Source organism: Pseudoliparis swirei, chromosome 17 (assembly GCF_029220125.1).
Source record: "Pseudoliparis swirei isolate HS2019 ecotype Mariana Trench chromosome 17, NWPU_hadal_v1, whole genome shotgun sequence".
In the NCBI taxonomy this organism is placed as follows: domain Eukaryota; kingdom Metazoa; phylum Chordata; class Actinopteri; order Perciformes; family Liparidae; genus Pseudoliparis; species Pseudoliparis swirei.
Genome location: NC_079404.1, coordinates 13,402,719 through 13,427,424, shown reverse-complemented (window position 1 = coordinate 13,427,424; position 24,706 = coordinate 13,402,719). Strand labels below are relative to the sequence as shown.

General features: G+C 41.3%; 1 protein-coding gene across 1 annotated transcript in view; it reads right to left on the bottom strand.

Moving 5' to 3' along the window:
- Positions 1-5,376: 5,376 nt before the first annotated feature.
- The window catches only part of zgc:171482 (zinc finger protein), a 51,092-nt gene continuing 31,762 nt past the window's right edge, over positions 5,377-24,706 (bottom strand). The window contains exons 6-7 of the mRNA XM_056435645.1: positions 23,322-23,418; positions 5,377-9,185 (exon numbers count right to left, since the gene is read on the bottom strand). Coding sequence (XP_056291620.1) covers positions 9,164-9,185; positions 23,322-23,418 — 119 coding nt within the window. The 3' untranslated portion in view covers positions 5,377-9,163. The remainder of the gene's footprint in view (positions 9,186-23,321; positions 23,419-24,706) is intronic.

The following is a 24,706-nucleotide window of genomic DNA, read 5'->3' as shown; positions in this document are numbered from 1 at the left end:
TAATTCAACTGGCTTCAATCTATAATATTAACATACAGTCACTCTCAGGCAACATACATTAAAAACAATATTCTCCCTAATCTTTTCTATTATAATGTCTTTTTTGGCAGGTTCTTCTCTAAACCTCACATGACTAATCCTACGATAATGGCAAGGGTCAGTCCCATGACCATTAGAACAGTTTGTCTGACTTCCAGCTGTTCCTATAGTGGTTTGCGGGGGGGGACCTTCTAGCTGGGCTATCAGGCTCCCCGAAACACCTACGGAACGACCTCTGTGGCATCAACATTTTTAGATCTGATTGTGTTTCTGTCAATGTCCCTGTTGGACAGGTGGCTGGGGCACAATGTGTCAGGTGGTGTCAAGGTGCCTCTGCCTTACCCTTGACCTGGACCATGTGTGAAGTAACCTCCTTCACTTCGTACAGACCAGTCCACCTAAGCTCAGTCCACTTCCTCTTGTGAACCCTGACCCTGACCCAGTCACCTACTTTTACTTTGGTTGCTCTGCTGCCTCCTGATCGATCGTCTGGGCTCGAACAACCTGGTTTGAGAGAGTTGGTGACGTCTTCCCCCCTGGTAATGATCTCATGGTCATCAGTACCAGTGGAAGCGCCTTCGCACATTATCCTCTTAATTATTTGATTGGCTCTCTCGACCAATCCTTGAGACTGAGGGTGATATACAGACCCAAACTTGTAGGTTATGCCCAGTGCATATCAACTTTCCCCAGCAGTTTGTTGTTAAAATGTGTTCTGTTGTCGGACCTGATGCGTCTTGTAACTCTATACCTTAAGTGTGTGCATGTGTGCACTATATGGGATGTGATCAAACACTCGCAAGTTATGTGTACAGGAGTGGCGGCTCTTCTTCGAATCCGTCGACGTTGAACCCCATCTACTATCACCACAACTATGGAAGGAACACAAATAAGATTACATCTTTTCATTTATCAAGCATTTTATGATTAAAAAAAATATTTTTATGGTTCTCGTTGTAGTCACTGATTCTAAACCTACTGATATCTGATCTATTAGTCTGTACTTGTTCTGGCCCTCCTCTTAATAGTCTGGCGTCAACATAGATTGTTGTGTGCTTCTATCGCTTCTATCCCTCTTTTGAAATAGGATGGAATTCCTAAATCCATCCTTTTCAATAATAATCTTAATAAACAGTCAACTTCTAGAAGAAAGGAGAGAAATAAAATAAAAATGCTTGCGTCTGTCATATCAATGCAGGAGAACCATGTCTTGTCTGAACTCACAGCGTCATCATTGTGCTTGGGTAAGGAATGAAGGGAGAATATTCGTTACTTTAAACAAAACTGCCAATTTAGCACGTCGCATAAATAGGTGTCAGTTTCTTAACAGCTCATGAGAAATCGATTACTCGTACATCCAACGGACGACTGTAATAATAACCACTATTTTTCCAAAAAACAGTAAACCCAAAACTATCCTTTGAAACCGACTAAAATAAAACCTCAGTTTTGAAACGGTGATGAGAAATCAATTACTCGTAAGCCTAATGGCATTACTGTAATAATAACCACTGTCTTTTCCCAAAAAACAGTAAACCCAACACTATTCTCTAAAACTGTCAATCAAAAAAACAAAAAGATAAACAAATAAAAACTCAGTACTGAAACAGTGATGAGAAATCAATTACTCGTAAGCCTAATGGCATTACTGTAATAATAACCACTATTGTTTATCAAAAATCAATAGTAAACCCAACACTATATCTTCAACACTGGCAATAGTACTCAAAGAAAAATATCTCTTAAATCCAAATTGTCAAAATGTGTTGGTGAAAACAGCAGCAGCATGTAACTGGTGTGTCGGATGTAATTTACAACAACAACCACGTACTGGCGTCTTCTACTATGCTAATGTGTCTCACCCCCACTGACCTCGTGTCTTCTCACAAAGGAACAAGAAAAAATTTAGTTTGACCTGGCCCTTGGTTAATCCGACTCGCACTTTTTTACCCCATGTACAGTATTAAAACAAAAAATTAGCACGTTGATCTGATCATAATAAGTCGGCCTAATTATTAAAGAACGGGTTACAAATTTATTTATTGGCCCCATATCAAGGCCCATTTTCCAAGTTTAGGAGATTAATTAATTAATGTATTCCAGGGAGCCCTCGTCTTCTCCAGTACACCTGTCTATAACAACCATTCTATGATTAAAAAAAATATATCTCCAGTCTGTTCCATCCTTAAGGGATGCTGGTGACGATTAAATTGGAATCGCACGCAGTTTTAACTCTATCTCTACGGGAGTTATCGGAATCAGTCACACATCAGTTCACCCTTTAGTCCTAAAAGTGTCTTGAAATAAGTTACGCATGTTGTCAGTGTCCCCATGATCAGTGTTCTCTCTACTATGTGTGTGTAAGCATGTGTCTCAGCATGCGTCTCAGCATGTGTTTTTAATATTAACTGGACCTCCGATGTGTGTGTAATTTTTTACATATTCTCAAATGTGGAGTAATGCAAGTGTTAATTTTGTTTGTGCACCCAGTCCGTAGCCTCAACCTCTGCTTTCACCATTGTTCTTCTCTGTGCCTTCACTCTGGACCAACACTGTGACGTGGAGCTGCGGTGTCAACGACTGCATACAATCTGCAACTCTGGTGTTCATTCACCGGCCGCTGCTACTCCTTGCTGTTCTGCATAGATCTCCAAGCCTCCTCAGCTGGGTCTTCACGAACCTCAATCTCGTGTTGCAGGCAGTCCCTCAGGATCTCAGATCTCATCTTGTATCAAGGAGGAGTTAAGGGCACAATGTCTTTGGTCCCCTGGTGGCGGGTAGGGATGCAGGACTTTGAACCAAAGTCTCCACTGCTGGCTGTTGTCATGCAGAGGTGTGATGTCATCATCATCTACTCTGTCCCACCGGACCCTTTGCTTCCTGTTCAGTGTCTCTTTAGTCTCCAGTTGAATCATTGGGTGACTAGTGGGTGTGGCACATTTCTGTTCAGTGAGTACAGTTCGCTGTCAGCTGTTGGATCTGGGCACGCCTAATTTTGTGTCTCTGGTCCGGGCCTGGTGCCGTGGATCACTATTGCCTTGTGGCTGTGGCTGTGTGTTGGGTGCTTGTTGTGGCGGGGTTTAGACATTATGAGAGTACTGAAGTGGTTCTGACTGAGACTGCTAACCCTGTGGTGGATAAGGACAAAAATTAGCCCAATGTCCAGCCTGACTATAATTAAAAATTTATTAATACTCGTCTAAAGCCTCCGTTGCCCCAGTTGTTACTCCTCTTACTCCTGAACGGGCTTCTTTTATGCATATTATCTCTCTGTTGTGGGGCCCTCTTTATGGGCTGCTGACCCGCCTGTTGCAGAACATAAGGTTTGAGGGAACTAAGCTTGAAGCGGTGCAAACGTGGCCTGCTGTGGCTGTTGATAGATCAGTGCTTATGGATTTGGAGGAGGAGCTGGATACGGGACTTAAGGTCCATGTGGTTGTGCTGCTGTCTGCTGCACTGTGGCTTGTGCCATTTACTTCTGCTTTGGTCAAGTCATCTTTTCCCTGCTCTTGTTTATTTTTATCTATATGGCGTCTGACCTGAGCTTCCCAGTCATAGAAGTTCATGTACTTTAGTCCAGTACTATCCCTTTCAGCTCGGTCTGTATGGTCACAGTCACTGATGATTCTATTGATAACCTAAAAACTGTTCAGTCATGCTATCTTCAAGGAAATCTTTCCCTAGTTTGTCGTTCTACAACTCTCTGATTCTACCTAAATAGGCTGCTCCTCCCTCACCATCAAATGGTGGCATCATCATTATCTTAGAAACATCAACCTTTTTCTCAGTTTTTTCTTTTATTATTTTTATCTGAACTGCTAAGAGAGGTGCCTTGTGGCTGGGAAAAACTGCAGTTATGCTTGAAAGGGGTCAAATCTTTAAGAGAGACTGAGGAAAAATTATAATAAAAATATAAAATAATAAAGGGGATCAATTTAAAACTGAATAACCTACAACCTTTGAATTAGAAGTCTCATTCTCTACCGACTGAGCTAGCCGGGCAATTGATCAGTTAATTTAAAGAAAAATTAAAACTTTGGCAAAACAATGCATTTCTTTAAAGCATCATTTCAAAAAGTAAAAGATGGTCGCACACTCTACTAATTAATAGTTATCTTCAAAAGGAATTCTTCCGTCCTTGTTCTTGCTCTGTTATTCTGCTCTGGGTGCCTGCAGGGTGTAAAACGGCGCGCGCAGCTATGTGGGGAAGGGGGGCTACTCTGTTGTGTGAAGGCGCGTGCCCTCCGCGGGGACGCGCAGCAGCTTGTCTCCTCCTCCTGTGTTTACGTTTCTGCTCTTGTTAAGCGGAGTTTCCTCGTTGTTTCTCAGTATCCTCCTCAATCTCAAACTCGTACCTGCTCTTAAACGTAATACATAATCGCCATACAATGTGTTCTTTACTCAGCAACGTGCCTTTCAGAACAATAAATCCTCATTTATCACTCGTGCAATTCAACAGACTAGAGCTTGCGTTGACACCGTGAGGTTTCGACTCTGCTCTGTTGATTCCACTTTGACAACATGTATTCACCACCGGTATTCAACATTCATTCACAGTTTATGCATACACATGTGTTCTGGTGCGAGGCCGCCTCGTCTTCGGTTCCGAACCGGCTCTCTGCAGAGTCTTCTACGTGCGAGGCCGCCTCGTCTTCGGTTCCGAACCGGCTCTCTGCCGAGTCTTCTACGTGCGAGGCCGCCTCGTCTTCGGTTCTGAACCGGCTCTCTGTAGAGTCTTCTACGTGCGAGGCCGCCTCGTCTTCGGTTCTGAACCGGCTCTCTGTAGAGTCTTCTACGTGCGAGGCCGCCTCGTCTTCGGTTCTGAACCGGCTCTCTGCAGAGTCTTCTACGTGCGAGGCCGCCTCGTCTTCGGTTCCGAACCGGCTCTCTGCAGAGTCTTCTACGTGCGAGGCCGCCTCGTCTTCGGTTCCGAACCGGCTCTCTGCAGAGTCTTCTACGTGCGAGGCCGCCTCGTCTTTCTGTCAAACTGTATCGTGATTTCCCTTTTTACGCTTTATTTTATTATTTAAATCAAGTCAAAAATTTTGCAGTTTCAATACTCACATCCAATACTCCTGATCAAGTTTAGAGTATTCAATCTGACTGATTTAAAAATAAATAGGTTCAGTCCTACCTTATTTTGTACACCGGTGTTTGATCAGTTTTTTGGAGTGGGCCTTGAAAGCAGTGGTCCGTCCGGGGGTCTCTCGTGCTCGTCCTCCTCAGGTCTCTGGACCGGATTTCACAACCATTCGTCTGCTACCATTTTGTTGGAGTTGGACAGCGACACACCACCTGGACGACACTCACTGGAAGAAAGAGCGGTAGACTTCTACGTTACATCTATAAGCGTTTTATTCAGAAATCAGGATACAAGTAGACATCATGCATGGACCCCCCTCCAGAGCTCTGACCGATGGCCTCAGCGCTGGAGAAAGGACGCCGGTTCAGAGTGTTCGGCCATTTTAAATAACCGAACGGAACAGTTCTGATTCGTCAGGAGATAAGGGGGTGGGGTTTTCTCATTGGCTCTTGTTTCTCTGCTTCCGCCGTTGTTGCTCCTTCATTGGTTCTTCTCGTCTGCCAATGAGTGCACATGTTGTGAAAAGGTGGGGGAAGAGGAGATAGTTGATTTAATAGTCCCTCTCTTGTAAGAAGACTTCCTTCGGGCCTTATCTCTTCAGGAATGGGGCCTGGATCTTCTCCGAAGGCCGTCCACACACCGGGGGCTTCTTCCCATGTGTGAGTGTGTGAGCATGTGAGGGGGATAGGTGAAGGGGGGGGAAAGTGAGTGACCTCGAGTGTCTAAAAGGAGAATAATGGCCACATCTGGACCCTTCCTATGCTCTGAGAGTATAGAGAGCTCTTTGTATGTGATCACCTCCGGAATGTGTGGATGCGGAGGAGGGGGGCTAACAGAACCTCACCAAGCGTCACTGTTATCTTTCTTTAGATCAGTCAGACACCAGAGTGCTCAACTGGAGATTTTAACTTCCATTCAGTGTTTTCCATCTTACACATAATCTATATGCAAACAATACTAAGCTATGCTAAACTATAATATATATTCTTTACATAGTGTAACGCAGTAATCAGTTTCAATCACTCTTACTTGTTTTTATTATGTAATACAGAGTTAGAAATAACCCATATTGTCTTTGCACAAGAAAACGTCAGATCCTGAATATGCACATAACTAGAAATATCCTCATGAATGGGTTATACATGTCCATGTAAACAAAGTCCATGTTCAACTTTGCTTTTTCGTTGCATTTCTGCCTTCCGCCATGTTCCCTGTGAGCTTTAGGTTCTGCACCTCGTGGTTCTTCATTAACCACATTAAATGCTGTCGTGTTTCTCTACCATGTGTGGCGGTGGCGGAACAAGAAGCCAAGTCTAACTTTCCGAACTTATCTGTGTTGTTCCCATTTTGTACTGTTGGTCCACTTTATAACCAAATATTTATTGATATCATTGGCTTTCTGTTTCATATATTCCACATCTCATAACTCTTGTTAATATACCTTGTGGTGCTGTATGATAGTGATAGAGACACTACAAGTAATTAATAGTCTATTTTAATTCATAAATGTAATAATTTCTATCTCTATTATTGTATGGCTGATGCTGCATAGCTTTACATTGTGGATGTGTGGAAACAGATTATTGCTGCCAGTAAAAGCAAACTTCACACATTTACACAGTGGTGCAAATACAGAAAAAGAAAAACAGCTCCGGATTTTCGCAGGAGAAAATAGATCATCTTCATTGTATACACATCATCAGGTGTGTTTACACAGCTCACGAATCTCCCACTGCCAGTGCAGTTGACAGCTTCACATACTCAGACACACCAGCAAGCATCATATCACAAAATCCCTACATGTAGATACATCTCTGTCATATATATATATATATAATGTAACATCTGGTGAAATATGTGACTTATGGCAGTCATCCTCTGCACAGACTGTGCTATCAGCACACACACAGACCGGTGTCTGGTGTGATAACATCAGTGCTGGAGAGAAAGGAGTCAAATCATCAGATATTCATGATGCACATCAAAAAAGCCAAATGGCTTCTTTTTTTGTGTTTTTCTTACAGCATTAGCAACAACAGGGGGGTTGGTTATTTTAAATGCATGTAAAATCCAACAGTTTGTCGTCCCGCATTGTTATTTTCTGCTGTTTCGAGAATCCGCTGGCAAAAGGGTCACATTCCCCGAGGGATGATCTTTGTGGTGAATGTGAAGGTCCTCATGAAAACTGATGGTTATCATTTCAGAAACATGACCCACCAACAGACAGTTCGTTCTTATTTAAGTGCCAGCAAATTTCATGTTTTTCAATAACATCTATAAGAAACCCATTTCCCTTATTGTCCTGTAACTTAGTACAGTTGAACACTATGAATACAAAACTCTTGTACGTCTTTAAACACAAACTTCACCTGCAGCTACTGCTTATTTACACAAAGGTTTTTTTGTTGTTGCTTTATTAAATTATTTAACTTCAAACCCTTATTGTATAGTTGTTAATATTTCAATGTGATTGCATAAAACTAATACTCCTACATATGTCTGCAGAAGAAAAACACTCTTTTCATCGGGTTTCTCGTATTTAACTCTCCTGGCCATGAAATGAACAAAGCACAAAATAAATAAATAAAACCATTCGTATGTGTTTACAGAGAATAAACAGCTGATAGCTTAGCATTGAGTGCTGTTTTCTTTTTTTTGTCCTGCCCTCAGCTCGATTAATGCTGCGCAGTGTCAGCATAGGAAAGAGGAGCGCGTCATCTGTTAGCTCATCGTACGACACTACAAACCATTGTTGAAACTCTCTTTACACACTCTCAAAATACACACAAATGAGTGGTGTCAGAACAGTAGTGGCTAGTCTAATTTATACGTTTCAAAAGGTTTTAATAGCTTGAGAATGAGTTTGATGTTGAAAAGTGGACCTTTTTGCTCAGGTGTGAGCATGTGCAGTAATGCAGACGAAGCTATCACTAGAAAGCAGCGCTATTACCAAAACGTGCAAGCAACAGGTTTCAAAAAGGCAAGTGAATGCAACGTTTTACATTTTCCATGCATTGAATTACATCCCAGTTGTATTGCACATTGGCTGCTACATGGTTTGGGAGTGCTTTTTTTCTTCTTTTCCATCTATAGAATAAAAAAAGTATTATCTACATGTCGCCCAACTCAACAGAGAAGATAATCTTCGTCACCTCCTAAATGCAACTGACATCAGTATTCAGTGCCGTGGGAATGTTTTCAACGATAGATGACTCATAAAGTTGCACAGACCCTCAACTCAGAGCAAGAGTTTAAAAGGCTTTGTGCTGCTTTTCTTTTCTCCGCTGCCTTCTGTACTCTAACCATGCCACATCTCAAGGTTTTGATTCGATGGAATACATGACAGGATAGTTTTCAAAATGAAGTGATGTCAATCCACTGCATTTTTAACACATGATTCAAACCGAAAATACTTTTTAAAGTTGGAAGTTCATGCAATCTGTAATGTCTGAGGTCATTGGGAGTTTTCTTGTTTAAAGGTCTGGGCCTGAGTATGTCTCGAGTGGTATGAAAGTGATCCCTTCATGTGCCACTATTACTGGATATGAAAACGATGTCAAAACACAATATTTGGATCACTGTCAGAGCACTTGGAGAACAGCTAGTAACAAAGTTATTATTACTGCTTGACTATCATTATAATGATTATTACCACTCTGGGCAACACGCTGACATCAGTTCAGTTTTCGGATTGTGGTTCACACTGGAGTTATATGGCAATATGCAGCCGCTTCGGCCGGCTGTTGAGAACTCATATCACTTAGGTGCTGAATAAATCTCAGAAATATATTTATAGATCAAAGATAGAAATAATCACACACACACAGTGACCCACACTTGCATACTACAGATACGTGCATGGTTGCCCATGACACACAGACACACACACACACACACACACACACTCACCTACACACACACACACACACACTGAAGTTACTCTGCAATACTTTCTCATACTCTTCGGTTTTCTGACTCAAGTCCTTTTTTTTCTGAAGTCAATCGTCTTATCTTCTTTCCAGTGTGGCCTTTCTCTGTGGCTTACTGCTGGTGTGGCTTCAGGCTGAAAACAAAACACAGGAAATAATTAGTTAGTCTTGTTTTCCTCTGAGACGAGCAGATCCAACAAGACAGGTCTCTTTAACCACAGGGAACATCATGCCCACTGGGGGAAAGAAATCATGTTTCTGCCATGTTTTGTCCCTGGGAAAGAATCTCATTTACCTGTAAATCTCTGTGTCTTGATATATTAACCACAAGCACATTTTCTCATGGCATTCCTATTATAGCAGAACCAAACAGAGATGTAGCACCGCAACCCTGCTTTGGCTTCTTTGCTCTGCTGCACGGAAACACATTTCCTTTCCCCGGGAATGACGGCTCTCCTGCAATGTGAGGCATAAACCAATAATCCTGTTTCCCAATCTTCTCATAATTACAGCTGTCTATTACAGCTTCTATCTGGCAGCTATCCACATTTAAACAAAGAAGAAAGATATGAGCATAAACTCTTGTGTTTAAGATGCAATAATTAGTGTGGATTTGGCCTTTCTCTTTAGCAGCTGATTGTTTTTCATGATGACAGGCGCTGTGGCTGCATTCTGTAGCTTTATCGCCATGAAACAAAGCAAGGAAGCAAAGATGCCACATTTAATTAAAACAAAGTGATACATTGGATTGTAGCTCAAGCCAAGGAACACCCACATATTTGTGGAAGTCTTTTTTGATGACATTTATTTGGACTGCTCCATGGGACAGAGGGATATAAAAGGAGTCAAGCTGTTCTTCAAAGTACAGCCGAAACAACAATATTTAGTTATCATTCAGAGGTGTTCTTATTTATTAAATTGCCTGCATATTACAACAGAAATCTCAACAATAATTGAGACAGTACCTCATTCATTTTGGCCTAACCCTTTTGTCTAATTATTCCTTTTGTTAGACTGAGAACTTTTTTTAAATTACTTTGTTACATGACGCAGTTTTGAATATTTTTTCTTCAGTATACACTCAGGACTGTCGTTTGTTTGGAGATACAAACACAATCAGTGTGAGAATAAGATGTTTGTCTCCTCAAATGAAAACGTGTCCCCCAAACAGCACAACAAATTCTGCCATGTTAATCACAGTCCTTGTTGAAATGCCGTTCCTTCACTGTGTCCTATTTGGAGCATTGCCCAACTGACTCACTTCCAACGCTGAGAAGGAGCGAGAGCAAGAGGGACGGATGCACAGGCGCCCGAGCTGTCAGCTCCTATCGTGGTAATGGCTCTTAAAACAGTGGCCTCGACACCCTGTCTGCTCTGTCAGGACTCATCTAGCACTTGGGACTCTGTGAGGGTTTGGGATGGCGGGACTCTGGGAGCCTGCATTGTTCTCTGGGAGGGGACAGGTAGCAGCGAGGAGGGAGTGAAGGACACCATGAGGAGAGAGGGGCAGAAAGAGGGAGAGAGGGAGAACTAGGCAAGGCCATTCAGGAAAGAGGTCAGTCCAGCATTTGTATCTGAATTATTAATGTATTCTACATACTTTAGATGAGTACTATTTATAATATTGGTGTATGGTGCAGTATGTTTTCCTGTGCACATGCTTTAGAAGTGAAGCTATTTCATTTACAACAATATAAAACAAAGGCATTCAGAAAACGTTAAAATTTTCTCGAGCTTGAGCCAACAAATGTCGGGCAGGTAGATTAATAGGTTGTCAGTTGATCCATTAATTGATTAATGGTTTCAGAACTTTGTAGCAAGGACACTTCATAATGCCAGAAGAAATATAAGTTGCCTTTTGATTCAGTTGTTCGATAACATACATTTGAAGTAGCAGATTTCACTGTTATCCGTGTATTGTTTTGAAAATGTCCCCCGATTATATTTTATGGGTACACAAAGAATGATGGGATGATTTTGACTGTACTGTGAGCGTCGGCTGTATAAGCAGCACTTTCTTGTATTTTGCATGCATAATGCTACCTTGCACGGACAGCACTTTGCACATAATTCTTCATAAACATTGTGTAGATTGCTAAAATAAAAATTTGGATTCAATCAGTGCCGGAGCAAGGAGGTGCAAGATGAGAAATCACAGGAGGAGGGCAGGAGAGGTGACGGAGACAAGGACAGTGCAATGCAGGGAAGCTGAAGGTGAGACAGGTGATGGGCTAAAAGAAGGGTTACGATCTGTGAGTGTTCATAAATTAATCCAATAATCTGCCCCAGGGCCACACACCTGGGATGTGAGATATACGAGGACGAGGGTAGAGTGCCTTTGTATCCAATGAAATGGTTTGTGAGGATGAGAAGGTCACCTTGGCCCTGCTGTGTGCATGTGTGTGTGTGTGTGTATTTGTGCGAACACCAGGTAAATGCAGTCCGGCAGTGGTGGTTGCTAAGGGAGCTAATCTGTGAGTCATGATTCAGGCGTGATCCGCCCCTTTACTGCCCTCACCGTATTAATATATCAGACAGATCTGCTCAGGGGAGTGTTTGTCCGTGTGTGTGAACAAAAACTGTATTCATGGGATTTTTGATAACGAGAAGTGTCTTTGGGGCAGATGAGGGCGCGAGCCTGCACGTATGTGTTTTCAGGTGTGACAGAGGAGGCGTGTGAGAGGACAGCTGACCTGCAACAGTCCTAAATCAACCGTTGACCTTGCCTGAAGTCGTCAGAGGGCACACACACATATACTTTACCATGAAACACATACAGCCAGCAAGCCCGCCCTATTAGCAGGTCGACAGTTCAACCATTTGCATTCAGAGTATACTTTTCACCGAGCCCTCTATCTTTCACACTCGTGGCTCTCTCCGTCCCGCCGTTAGTTTATTTTGTAGTTTGTGTGTATGTGTCCTCTGTGATACTGATGCTGGATAGTTACCGGGGTGAGTAGGCTAAATGGATTGTCCCGAATTCCCATTGTACCCTTGGGGCCTGCGTTAACATCAACATCGACATCACACAAACACACTCACACTCATACACAAGCACATGCTATACACATAAATACACACAAAAGCAGACCAGAGGTCAGAAGTTGCATAACAAAAAAGCATGCAGAGAGCAAAGGCCTTACAATCCGAGTGAGCGATGTGAACATTAATAATGTTATACGCGTAGTTAACGACACGCAGTGTCATTGATCCGAGATACAACCCTGCTGACAGTTCCCGTCAAGTAAACTATGCTTTACTAGTTTCTGTGTTTTCTCTTGTGGACTCCAAGGAGCTAATTAGTGCCCTCTCTTGTTTGGTTCTGTTTTTAGAAATATATTTGAATGCATACTTGGTCTAAACTTGTCAGGCCTGTGATTATTGCAGAAAAGCCACCATAGCCTTGAGGATATTCTCTGAGCTCTGTGTCTGTCATGATCTGGAGTTTGTGTCTCGTTTTGTGTCTTGTTTTGAAGTCCTTGTGTCGTCTGTCTCCCTGTGATTGTCTGCCCTGGCCCTGATTGTTTCCTTCTGTGTGATTGCTGGCCCCGCCCTCATTGTGTCCACCTGTGTCTCGTTCCCCGTTGTCCAATCACCTCCGCCTGCCTGTGTATGTAAACCCTGTTCGTCTCATTCCCAGTGTGGCTTCGTACTGTTTGGTCTGCGTTTTTGTAGGCCGTTCTGGTTTGTTGGATTAAAGATTGGTTTTTGCAGTAATGTCGGCATTTGGGTCCTCTCTCGCTGCGACAACCGTGACAAGTCATGACAGTGTCAACACTGGATCAGATCATATTAACAGGAACAATGTTGAGTCACGCAGAAAAGGATCGATATAATAGAACCTAACTGCCGATATGCAGTTACCGGCATTGATGTTGGCAGATATATAGTGTACCGTTTATACACATGCGCACACACTCACGCACGCACCCAGATGAACAGCTTATCAAAATCTCATTCATCACCGTCGTATTTAACCACCTTTTATGGCCAAACCGGCCGCCGCTGCTGAAAAACACTGCACAAAAAGGGATTATATATTATATATATATATATATTTATATATATTATATCACTGCAATAAAAGTATTGTTCCTCTGTGGAAACATCCTGACTAGAAGTAGAGAGAACTATAATATCTTTAGTGCAGAATAACACAATTACAATGACTTACATTATTCAAAAAAACATTTCTTTTATAATTTATTTTACAAAATGTAGTAAACAATGGAATCCATATTTCCAACATTGTTCCAAGTATCCACACGTGTTACCAATGTTGGAAATACAAAATGAAGGCTTTAAACTGTGAGGTCAACATCTCTTATACCGCCTCCATTACTACTTTTATAGATAAGTATATGTTTAATATAATTTTTGCTAGTCAAGGCTCAACAACAAGTAAAATGCCACATCGGGCTACTAATTTAAGGAACGTATTTTAAAACAATTTTAAAAGGAAAAATAGTATATGATATTTAAAAAATCTTACATTTATTTGGCATGGCGGCTAGGTTTTCTTTTACAATTGTGTTTTACCCCCTTTCTTTAAAAAAATTCATGAAACATGTTATTTATTTCCGGAGCTGATGATGCAAGAGGCTAAAAGAGAGATGACAGATGCACATGTGCAGTAGCGACCGCGACAGGAAATATGTACCACATTATTAACCAGTAGCAAGAAGTATGATTGAGGTTATTGAGGTACATTATATATACACTAACATGACTAGTAGTAAGATGTGTTATTGAGGTACATTATATATACTCTAACATGACTAGTAGTAAGATGTGTTATTGAGGTACATTATATATACTCTAACTGTGACTAGTAGTAAGATGTGTTATTGAGGTTATTGAAGTACATTATATACATGCTAACATTACTAGTAGTAAGGTGTATTATTGAGGTTATTGAGGTACATTATATATACGTTAGCATGACTATTAGTAAGATGTGTTATTGAGGTACATTATAAATATACGCTAACATTACCAGCAGTAAGGTGTATTATTGAGGTTATTGAGGTATAGTATATGGCGAAGACTAGATTTTAAGACTGGTGTTGGATTATCTACAAAACCACCTGTTAAAGTCCGCCTTCCAAGGCAAAAAACACGAGTCAAATCACCAAATTAAATTATCAACAGAGAAGAAAGACTTTGCCGAACACATTGATATGCTTGTTATGTTTGTGGAGTTTAAAATATGACCATGAGGGTCTTGACTGTGGAGCTGACACACACACACAAGCACACACACACACACACACACACACACACACACACACACACACACACACACTCACACACGTTTAAGAGGCAGAATTAACAAGACAGACAGTGATTTTCAACAAAAGCACCAGTCAGACCCGGCCCACTTATACTAAAACCATCTTGACATCGTGAGAGAGATGAGACTCTTACGAACGCGGAGGTACTTTTTATGTTTGTGGGGTTTAGAAACGTGAGCTTCAGGGCAATTTAGAAAAATGGTACCATCTGCTCCCTGAGAGAAAAGTGTAGTCCGATTTAACAACGGAGCGGCTGGTTGGAGTTCATGTCACGTTCAGGATCACAGAAGCAAATGTGTAAGGCCAGAGGCATCAAGTTCTCCACTTGTCTCAGGAACGGCTCGAGCGGATTTTTGTCAAATTTGGCACAAATTCAATGATGAGAATTAGTAGGTTGAAGGTTACTCTGACCTGAACCTGACAATAATAATCAATGTAATAATGACAATTTCACACACATGTCGAATTGGATAAAATGACGATGAGGTTTTGGTTGGTGGGAGGCGGTAATTCTAGTTTCGTTTTTATTCGGTCAGTTCTTTTCTTTTACTCTTTGCTGATCCAGAGTCACTGTAACTAATCTTTATGTTATGTATGTGCTTAGGGAGCTTTGCTCTGTCTAAAGTTGTATGTAGTTGGACCCGGTGAATATATATGATAGAAGGAATATACAGAATCATCTTCTCTCTGATGGTCTGGTTTACTGATTGAGGTCTATAGAGGATCAAGACTAAACAGAGACCGGTTAAGAACCAAAATGCTCCTCGCAGTAACTTTAAAAAGCGTAATTTGGTCGCTTCTCCTTTAAATATTAAAGGAGGATGATGATGTTTTTGGATTTGAGTCATCCGATCGCCTCAGTCGATATGATGCAAGACTTAATTTGGCCGATAGGCGGGAAAAAATGAACCTCAAGCTGGTCACCAGCTGGAATCAGATCTTTACATCTTTAGTAGGACTGATAAACAAATTCAACTCCTCTCTGATAGCCTCATGTTCAATCTTCAATTGTCACTTTTTTTCAAAATAGCAATACGTTTTTTCTCGAAAAGAAACCGACTTTGGGATTTAATATGTATCTATCTGGTATAATTCTGTGCCTCCCACCTGTGTCCCTGTCTGCGTGCCAGCTAAGTGCATTGGCTTAATTGCAACACACTATAAACTGTGAACATGTTCTGCCAAGTTTATCTAGTTATATCTCTTCTGTCATCATCATGTACAGGTTCCAATTACAACATATTACAACAGCCAGTCAGCAGTGACTGTGTGGAGTCGTCAGCGTTTCGAATGACCTGCAGCTGATTGTGGATGAAGCAGATCCACGATACAGATACGGAGAACTGGCAGATAGATGCATCCGGCTGTTTAAAGAAGAGAGACACTTGTAGTTATTTTATAATGTCGCATTCCTATTACCAGGAAGCGAAGGAGGTCTGCACACGGTTAGGCTCCACGTAAATATCTCACTCTTGTTCACTTTTTATGTCAATATTGACATGAAAAGTGAAAAAGAGGAAGAAGCGGTTTATTTGGAGACTAACTGTGAGCAGACCACCTTTGTGCCCTGCAGTGACCTAGTTGTGTCTTGCACCTGAGTATCTCTGCCTGGATATTCCCTCTTGGTCCCTCTTCTGACATTCATAATGCCAAATATCACACACACGCATAAATAGACAGAAATACACATTTTTCATCGATGTTTCTTCGGTGAGAGCTAATCCCCTGCCGCTGTCAGCTGTGCTTTCATCTCCTCTCGAAAGCTCCTTACACAAGACAGAGCTCATCCTGAGTGTGAAAGAACACACAGCACACACAGCACCCAGAAAAGTACACACACACTCATTCAAAGTTAGGGTGGAAGATTTCGCGTCACTTAAGATAAGCCTTGTCCACCTTGTAAACAACCCAGAGATATGAACTGAACACTCTCAATAGCCTCTTTCACATAAGTGCTCACAGACATGTTTCTACATTTACACACATATACACTTAACTGTAAGAAAATACAAAACACCATTTTCTTGCAGCACAACACCCCGTAATGACACTTGGTAAGGAATTATGTGCTCATGACGTAGTCTGCATAAATAAACCAACACTTAGTGTTTGTGTGTGTGTGTGTGTGTGTGCATGAGAGTATTAACACTCCCATGTCAGAAGTGTGAAAGGAACTTTCTTTGCTATCATATCATGCCCACATACTCCTGTGTTGCCGAGGCTAAAATGTGATGCACATTGATGGTGAGGCTGTGTGAGTAAGAGAGACTTCGCCTGAAGCGGTTTCTAACACACATTACTTGTCTTGTGTTTCTCCTCAGTGGCTGGGTGAAGGCAGAGGAAGGGAGGTCGATGAGGTGGAACCTTTGGTCTTGTCTTATTTTTCCCAGAAGATGTATCCAGCGGGGCAACAGAGCTGGCTAGTCTTATTTCCAGTACTAGTGTAATGTTCACCCTCGAGGACTTACCTGAATTCAGGGTGCGTTGGCAAAATAAGTGCACTGTTGCACTGTAAAATCACTTGTGCTTTGAGGCTCTCTCATGGACCTTTTCCCACTTTATGCACACTGTAAGTCTGCAATCCTGCAGACGCTGCTCAAGAGAATTTAACTAAATCCATACATTAAAAATAGAGAAGCAATATTGCTTCAAACCAAATTGCTATTTTGCTGTCAAACTACATTTGAAATGACGCAGATAAATGCTTGATGTCACGGAAAGAACGGATATCATACATTGATTTAATATTTTCCAATATACTGTAAGAAAAAGTCATTATTTTCTTTCTTGGGTTGAAACCAACGTGCAGGGAGTTGTCCGTTTCTACTTTTTTAGTGAGCTGGGGTGATTAAGTTCTTTCCAAACGTGCCTGTAATATCTCCTGTGCTCCTCTTCTTTTGGTAAAACATTTGAAAATAACCACTTTTACCCACAACGTCAGCATGAGACTGGTTTTACTTTAAGATGTCACCAAACACTCATTGTGTGACAATATGTCAGTGTTATATCCTATAATAAGAATGAAGCTCTGCACACTTCTCCACCAAACTTCCTCCACTTCAGAATACTTCCCATAAGCCTTTCTGATAAGGTGGATGAGGTACTTTCTCCTCTTCTAACCAGTGACCTATTATTACCTACTCAGTAAATCTCCCTGGTACCTGGTATTCAATTCAATTCAGTTTATTTGGCCCCAATAATTTCACAAATACAATCTTCTCGAGTGCTTTTACAATCTGTAGACCTGACCCCTGCCCCTAAAAAACACATCGGACACAGGGAAAACAAAAAAATAAACTTTTGGGGAAAAAAGGGAAGAAACCTGGAGGAGAGCAACAGAGGAGGATCCCTCTGTCTGTCTGTCTCTCACTGCCCTCTATTCGTCAATGTCCTCTCCATCCAAAGCAGCAACGGTTGGGTTCGCCTCAATTTACACTCTAAATCTGCTTCTTATCACTCTGGCTCCACTTTTCAGTTCAATTGAAGGATATTTTGTCTCAGTCACAATGTAGTTTTACCTTCTTTTGTTCTTTCCATCCCTAACTTGTTGTATTTGTGTTGCCTCTGTCTTTAACGTGACATGCCTTTCTGTCTCTGGTGCATGTACTGTCTCCCTTGTATCCATCAGTCTTGCTTACTCTCTCCTCGCCCTCTTTTCTGCTTTACGACAGTATAACTGACAGAAAGAGAGAGTTATGAGGCACTTTTTCCAGGATTTAGAGCCTCTGTGCAGAGATATAATATACATTTTGAAAATCAGGCTTTTTAGGAGTTTAGCTGACACCCTCATCCAGGCTGACTTAGAGTGAGTGAAGAGCCGCATTATCCATTCAGTATCCTGCTTCGTGGTATGGGTTAGTCGAGGAGACGTGCCTTCTCATTCTCATTCTGTAACCTGTTGTCTCAAAAACTAGTCCTTCCTCATACTCATCAACATTTGTTACGGTCATTTCCAAACTACACGTGACTAAGGTGTACAGTGTCTCTGCTGAGAAAGGACGATCCGATGAGCTTCTGTGTTGGATGTCAAGTAATCTTTCATCGGTGCTGAAAGTGTTTGTTGAAGCTTTTGATGTTTTTGACCACCATAAAACTAAATTTGACTTAAGTTCCGTTGTCCTGATGTGAGCTGCTATCTCTGCACCTGAGCAAATCCTACTGAAGACCTCTGAATAGACAGCTGGCATTCTGGGTAAGAGAAAAACAGTTTGACTGTTGGCTTTCAGGTTAATCTTTCCTTTCAATGTCTTAGGTTGTACTGTTTTCTGCACAATTTTACAAGTATAGACTTTTATACCTCACCTCTAGCTCATTTACAAACATTTAGTTTTTAAGTTCCTTGAGGTTAACTCGAGTTGATAGCAAGAAATGTGTCCCTCCTGTCGCCTTAGGGTCATTTTGACCCGATTCAATGTTTCACCCTCCTGTTACCTTTATATTTACTAACATATTTTACCCAATTAAAACCTCCAGAAAATTATTAGAATTAATATTGTTTTCCAAGTTTAAGTGTGAGGCACTTTATGTTTGTTTGTTGACTACCGAAAGAACACCGACATTAAACATTGAATGGGGTCAAATTAATCCTAAAGCGACACAAGGGTTAAAAAAAATAATGGTGGTGTATTGGCTAGCACTGTTGTCTCACAGCAAGAGGGCCACGGGTTCAATTCCCGGCCTGGGCGGTCCTTCTGTGTGGAGTTTGTTCTCCTCGTGGCAGCGTGGGTTCCCTCCGGGTTCCTCTCACAGTCCAAAGACATGCAGCTCAGATTAATTGAACTCTAAATTGACCGTATGTGAGCATGAATGATTGTCTGTCTCTCTATGTGCCCTGAGATGGACTGGCGACCTGTCCAGGGTGAACCCTGCCTTCGCCCAATGTCAGCTGGGATCGGCTCCAGCGCCCCGCAACCCTAAAGAAGGATAAGCGGTTTGGATAATGGAATGGTGTCCTTAAATAAAACATGTTAAAGGTTTATGTACGGCTGTCCCAATTACCCGTTTAGGGCTTCGACGCTTCCGTGAGAAATATGAAATGACACTCAAGGCTTTGATGAAGAGGAGCAATTGTGATGCTCTCTCACACAAAATGAACATATATGCTCGCTTACATACAGAGGAGACGAGAGAGAGAGAACCTCTTCCAACTGATATACAGCTGCTAGTTTGTCTCCTTCTCGTAGCAGGTTGTGTTTGGAGTTAAATAACCTGCTGCACTTGAGTCCCAGTATACGCTGGTGCATTAAAACGTGAGTGGGAGGGGAGATGACAACAACACAAGCTGTCTAACTTTCTTCAAAACTAGCGTCCATTTTTTACTGATATTGTACATCATGTTGCTATTATTGACTAAGAGAGGAGGACAAAGAACTCAGACTTCAAGGATTTGTCTTATGAATGATACGCAAATGGCAACAAAGAATTGCAATATTCACGACAAATGAATTGCAGCAATAGCTTATGAAAACTATTTTGCTTGTTAATACATATACTGTAGCCTGTCATGATAAGTCACGGATGTCGCAGAGAGAGAGGACCCAAACGCCGACATATTCTGCAAAAACCAATATTTAATTTCCAACTACTAACAGGACGACAAACACGCGGACCAAACAGTACGAAGCCACACTGGGAATGAGACTAACAGGGTTTACATACACAGGCAGGTGGAGGTGATTGGACAACGGGGAACGAGACACAGGTGAACACAATGAGGGCGGGGCCAGCAATCACACAGAAGGAAACAATCAGGACCAGGGCAGACAATCACAGGGAGACAGACGACACAAGGACTTCAAAACAAGACGAGACACAAACTCCAGATCATGACAGTAGCCTATGCAAACAAATTAAATTAAAAAAAATTGTGGAGTAGGGCTGGAGATTGCTCATTTTAATGATTTACAATGAGTTATTTAGCTAATTCAATAAATTACCTCTTTGTAATAACCACATTCCATGAAATTATCCAATCCGCTTATCATATATAGTTTTTTTTGATTGTTTTTGGACTGTGGTAAGAAGCCGGAGAACCCAGACGGAACCCACACTGCTACAGGGAGAATATGTGGGCTTTCATCATGATACAATTCCATTGAAAGGTGAAAAAGAATCGTATTGAATTCTCAGCCAGCCCTACCTGTCTGTCTATCAATCTCCTCTGCTGTGTTTCAGCACCCAGGACAGCGTCGCAACAATACATGCTCCCTCTACACACAACAAACATTGTTATCGGTCTGAGAATAACTCATAATAAGTCATGTTAATGCGTGATTCATTCTCGGGGTAATGCATATATAAATCAAAACAAACAGGAGAAGAGGTATTGTATTACCAGTGTCTATTTTTAGCACACACTGAGTCTATATAGCTAACAGAGAAAACATGATGATTACCAGGCACGTGCACAGACATTTTGGGGGGCAGGTGCTCAAACCCAAAAAAAGGGCACCCATCACCAAAATGATTTTTATTTTGATCACTGTAACTTGAAGTTAAGTAATTGGTTGCTAGCAACACTTGAAACACATTGTGTCATGAGAAGACATGAAAGTTGAATAAAATGACATGTTTTCTATTCACAATTACAATTTATTTTCATTTACAAAATGATAGGAGAGGAAAAATGCCATATCATAAACAACTTACGACCGTTCGGTCATGCCGGGAAATATACAACTTCTGTAAAAACGTTATAAAGCCTCAATCTGATATTTCCCGGCATGATATCACTCTTGGTTAGTAAGAAGCCTTTACACGTGTTGTTTTTTCTTGTGTTTACTCTTTTCAGCTTCTGCAATTACTCATACAAGATTGATCTCTGTAAAACTGGAACAGACCAAACAAAGAGAAACTTACCGCATACAACAATGTGGCACATGGATAGCATGACACCGAGAGCTATTGTTAGCATAGTTTAGCTGCTCTGTTCTAGCTGTGAATTATTGTGACATTTATAAAATTAATTAATAAATTCAAAATACTTTCGAAATTGTCTAAATGGCATTTATAAAACACAAAACAGATACCTGCCTGTATCTCTCTCTCTCACGTGGTAAATTTATCACCAAACAACGTCAGGGGACAAACACCGTCATGACCTGTGTGTCTGATGGTGCGGGTCAGAGGAGAAGGAGGTGCACCCGTTTGGTGGCGCGAGGAGCACTGCGAGAGCACTAAGTGGAGGAGGAGGAGGGTGGGGCGCGGCGGGGGCTCGTGAGCGCCGCGGAGCATGTCGGGGCGAAATTCTCACAAGAACTCAAATAAATCAGATATCAAAACACATTTTGGGGGAATTGATGATAGAGACTAATTTTTATTCTTAAATACTTATTAATAAAGATAAAAAGTGTCTCCAGCAGAAAGGGCACTTTTCTCATCCAGGGCAAAAGGGCAGGTGCTTGAGCACCACTAGGGGTCTATATGTGCACATGCCTGATGATTACCATATACATATTATATGCTTATGCTCTTTCTTCTAAATAGTGTATAGAAGCATTTGGAATTCCCCCTTTGCTAAAAGAAAATATATCCTATATACTTTCTTTTCCGTGTCTTGTGCTCCTCACCTCTCTGCCTTTCTCATCATTGTTATTGCCATTGTTGTTCTCACTTGCTAACGGTTAACTTGTTTGGTTTGTGCAGCACAGACAAGTTGTGCTTTAGGGCGGATACATACAGACATTTCAGCTGATATGCCGCAACAATAAACTTCTATCCTCAAGCAACCTTTTATCTAACAAATACTGGTAACACACTTAATGTAAATTACATTGCTGTAAATACAAAGAGACACTTACATGCAGACATGCCACAACAGCGCCTGTAGTAGCCTGCTCAAAGCCATCTCATGGTTAATGTATTCCATACACATATTCACATTGGCTGTGATTACATTTTCTAAAATCAGTCATAAAAAATGATATAATCTCATTGTGCAACTGTCATTCTTCATAATAAATAAACCTGTTCCCGCCACGCTGCCCGAGTCTGCTCTACACGCTTGTGTGTGTATTATAAATGTATTTCATCAAATAAATGTCATCTTTTCTGTTTCACTCATTAGTTATTTCAAATGTCGCCCTACTTAATCTATTGTAATACAAACAACATATAATGCAGTCTCTCAATCGCTTCCTTGTTTCATAGTCCACCAAACCAGATACAATACTAAGGCTATAATCTCCTTGTCTGGAAAATGAATGGTATAATAACTGGATAATAGGTATACAAATATAATGATCTTTGGAAATATCTTAATCACAAACCATGCCAACTGTGCCTCGTGTTTTAGCCCTCTGCTTGTACGATACCCATTCTTACTCGACCTGGTTTAGCACTTGCAACAGAATCTTCTGCCATCTATGCATGAAACAAAACTAACAATTAATTGACGAACATAATATATCAGACAATGACTGTAGTATATTTGTATACATATTATCCAGTTATTATACCATTTATTTCCCAGTTATTATACCATTTATTTTCCATTATTTGATTTTTACTTGTGATTTTGTCTGTATTTTATTATATTTTAATGTTTTGTACTATCTGGACCTTGAGTCTGTAATACAAGTTTGATTGATGAATTGATTGATTGTAGTGAGACTTCATATACATCACCTCTATGGGGGAGAACAGGAAAAGGATTGTCAGTTCAATAGCGTCGTACATGTTTCAAACGGCTGCACTGGTAGGCGATAAAAGCCTGTCACCATAGCCTCCTCCTGACTGCACTGCCCCCCCCCCCCTCCCCCCCTGATGTCTCAGAGTGCTTGTGTCTTTGTGTGTCTTCATAGCACCACGTCAATGTATTGAGAGTGAAGTTCAAACCTACCTCCTTTCACACCTCCACCCATCTCGGCAATCGCTGCACGAAGTGGACGTGATTGTCGGATTGTCTGTTTCAGAAAGTCTCTCTTTCTTCGCATTTCGGATGAACGGATGGATCGTCAGTCAAGTAGTTGTACTCACTTGTTCTGGTGCTTGGAGCCCTGGAGGTGTGCATGGTACTGCTCGATGGAGTTGAGGACCACACTGCAGACACTGCAAGAGTAACTACTGCGCAGCCCTGCAGAGACATACACACGAGCACCGTGGTTACTATGAGGACACTTTCAATAAGTATGGCTGAAAAAAATCTCATTTGGCTCATTAGCAGCAGAAGCAGTTAGAACAACATGATCAACAACAACAAGAAAAAAGACCTGACAAGTCTTATTAGGAAATTCCATGGTGTGTAATTTTCATCATTAGAGTGCGTCTGGAAAAATGGTAGATTACAATAATATTAGCAGAAAGCCAGTTACATTTTTCGATTTTTCGATCATCTTCTTCTTTTTAGTGTCTTTTGAAACTTTGACAGAGAAAAATTATATAATATTTGTGGAGTAGGTTGTGCACATGTGTAGTACTGTGTAGGGCTTTTCATGCATGCACATTTGTATTGTATCAGTGAATGTGTGCTTGAGATGGTGCGGCTCAGACACAGATGTGAACTAATTAGAGGGTTTGCAGGTGGTCGAGATGAACACCCAAAAATAGATGCATGAGGATGGTGATAGTGACAGAGAGCGGGTTGGGGTGAAGAGAGATGAAGAGGAGCAGGCGGAGGGTTAGGTAGAGAGAACAAGTGAAAAGAGGGGAATTTCCAGAGAAAGATGTGTATAAAAAGACATAGGGGAGGAGCCTGAGACGTGGAAATTATGACTTGTCACACTGCAGCAGTGAGATAAAATACATGCTGGGCTTTAACAATCACAGGACAAAACATGACATTTAGAGATCCAGCCCTTAAAAAAACATCCTCTTACACATGTAGCAACTACAGTATGGCAGCACACATGTTCTTTCTTTCACGAGGGCAGAGGAAATGCTCTCTGAAAGATAGGCCAATCAGCAACATGACATAATTGGCTGTGTATTATCTGTCAGTCGTGCAAAGAAGTGCTATTTTAGTTTTCTCACATTTTGCCACTGCAGTACTCAGATCAGAGATGAAAAACCTTGACACTTCAGGGTTGTATGACAAAACAGTCAAGAATTAATTGCTTGGAGCCCTTCGCCCCCAGCCTGTTTTTTTTTTTGGACTTCGATTTTCTGATGATGAATGTGTAATTTTGGGTGACGTGACTGACATCGTCTGTGATTGCTTGTGTGCGGGTGCCCTTTTCTCTGCCGTCATCCCTGTCCTTGAGATGTATGAGTTGCTGTGTACTCGATCACCCTTTTGACCTTCTGTTGCAATAATTGGGAAAGCATGTTGGGATATAAAGAGCAGTGTTGTAGTTAGGAGTGTTGGGTCGGTCATTTAGACTGGGATAGAGCTGCATAACATGGCATATCTCTTTTCGTTGTCT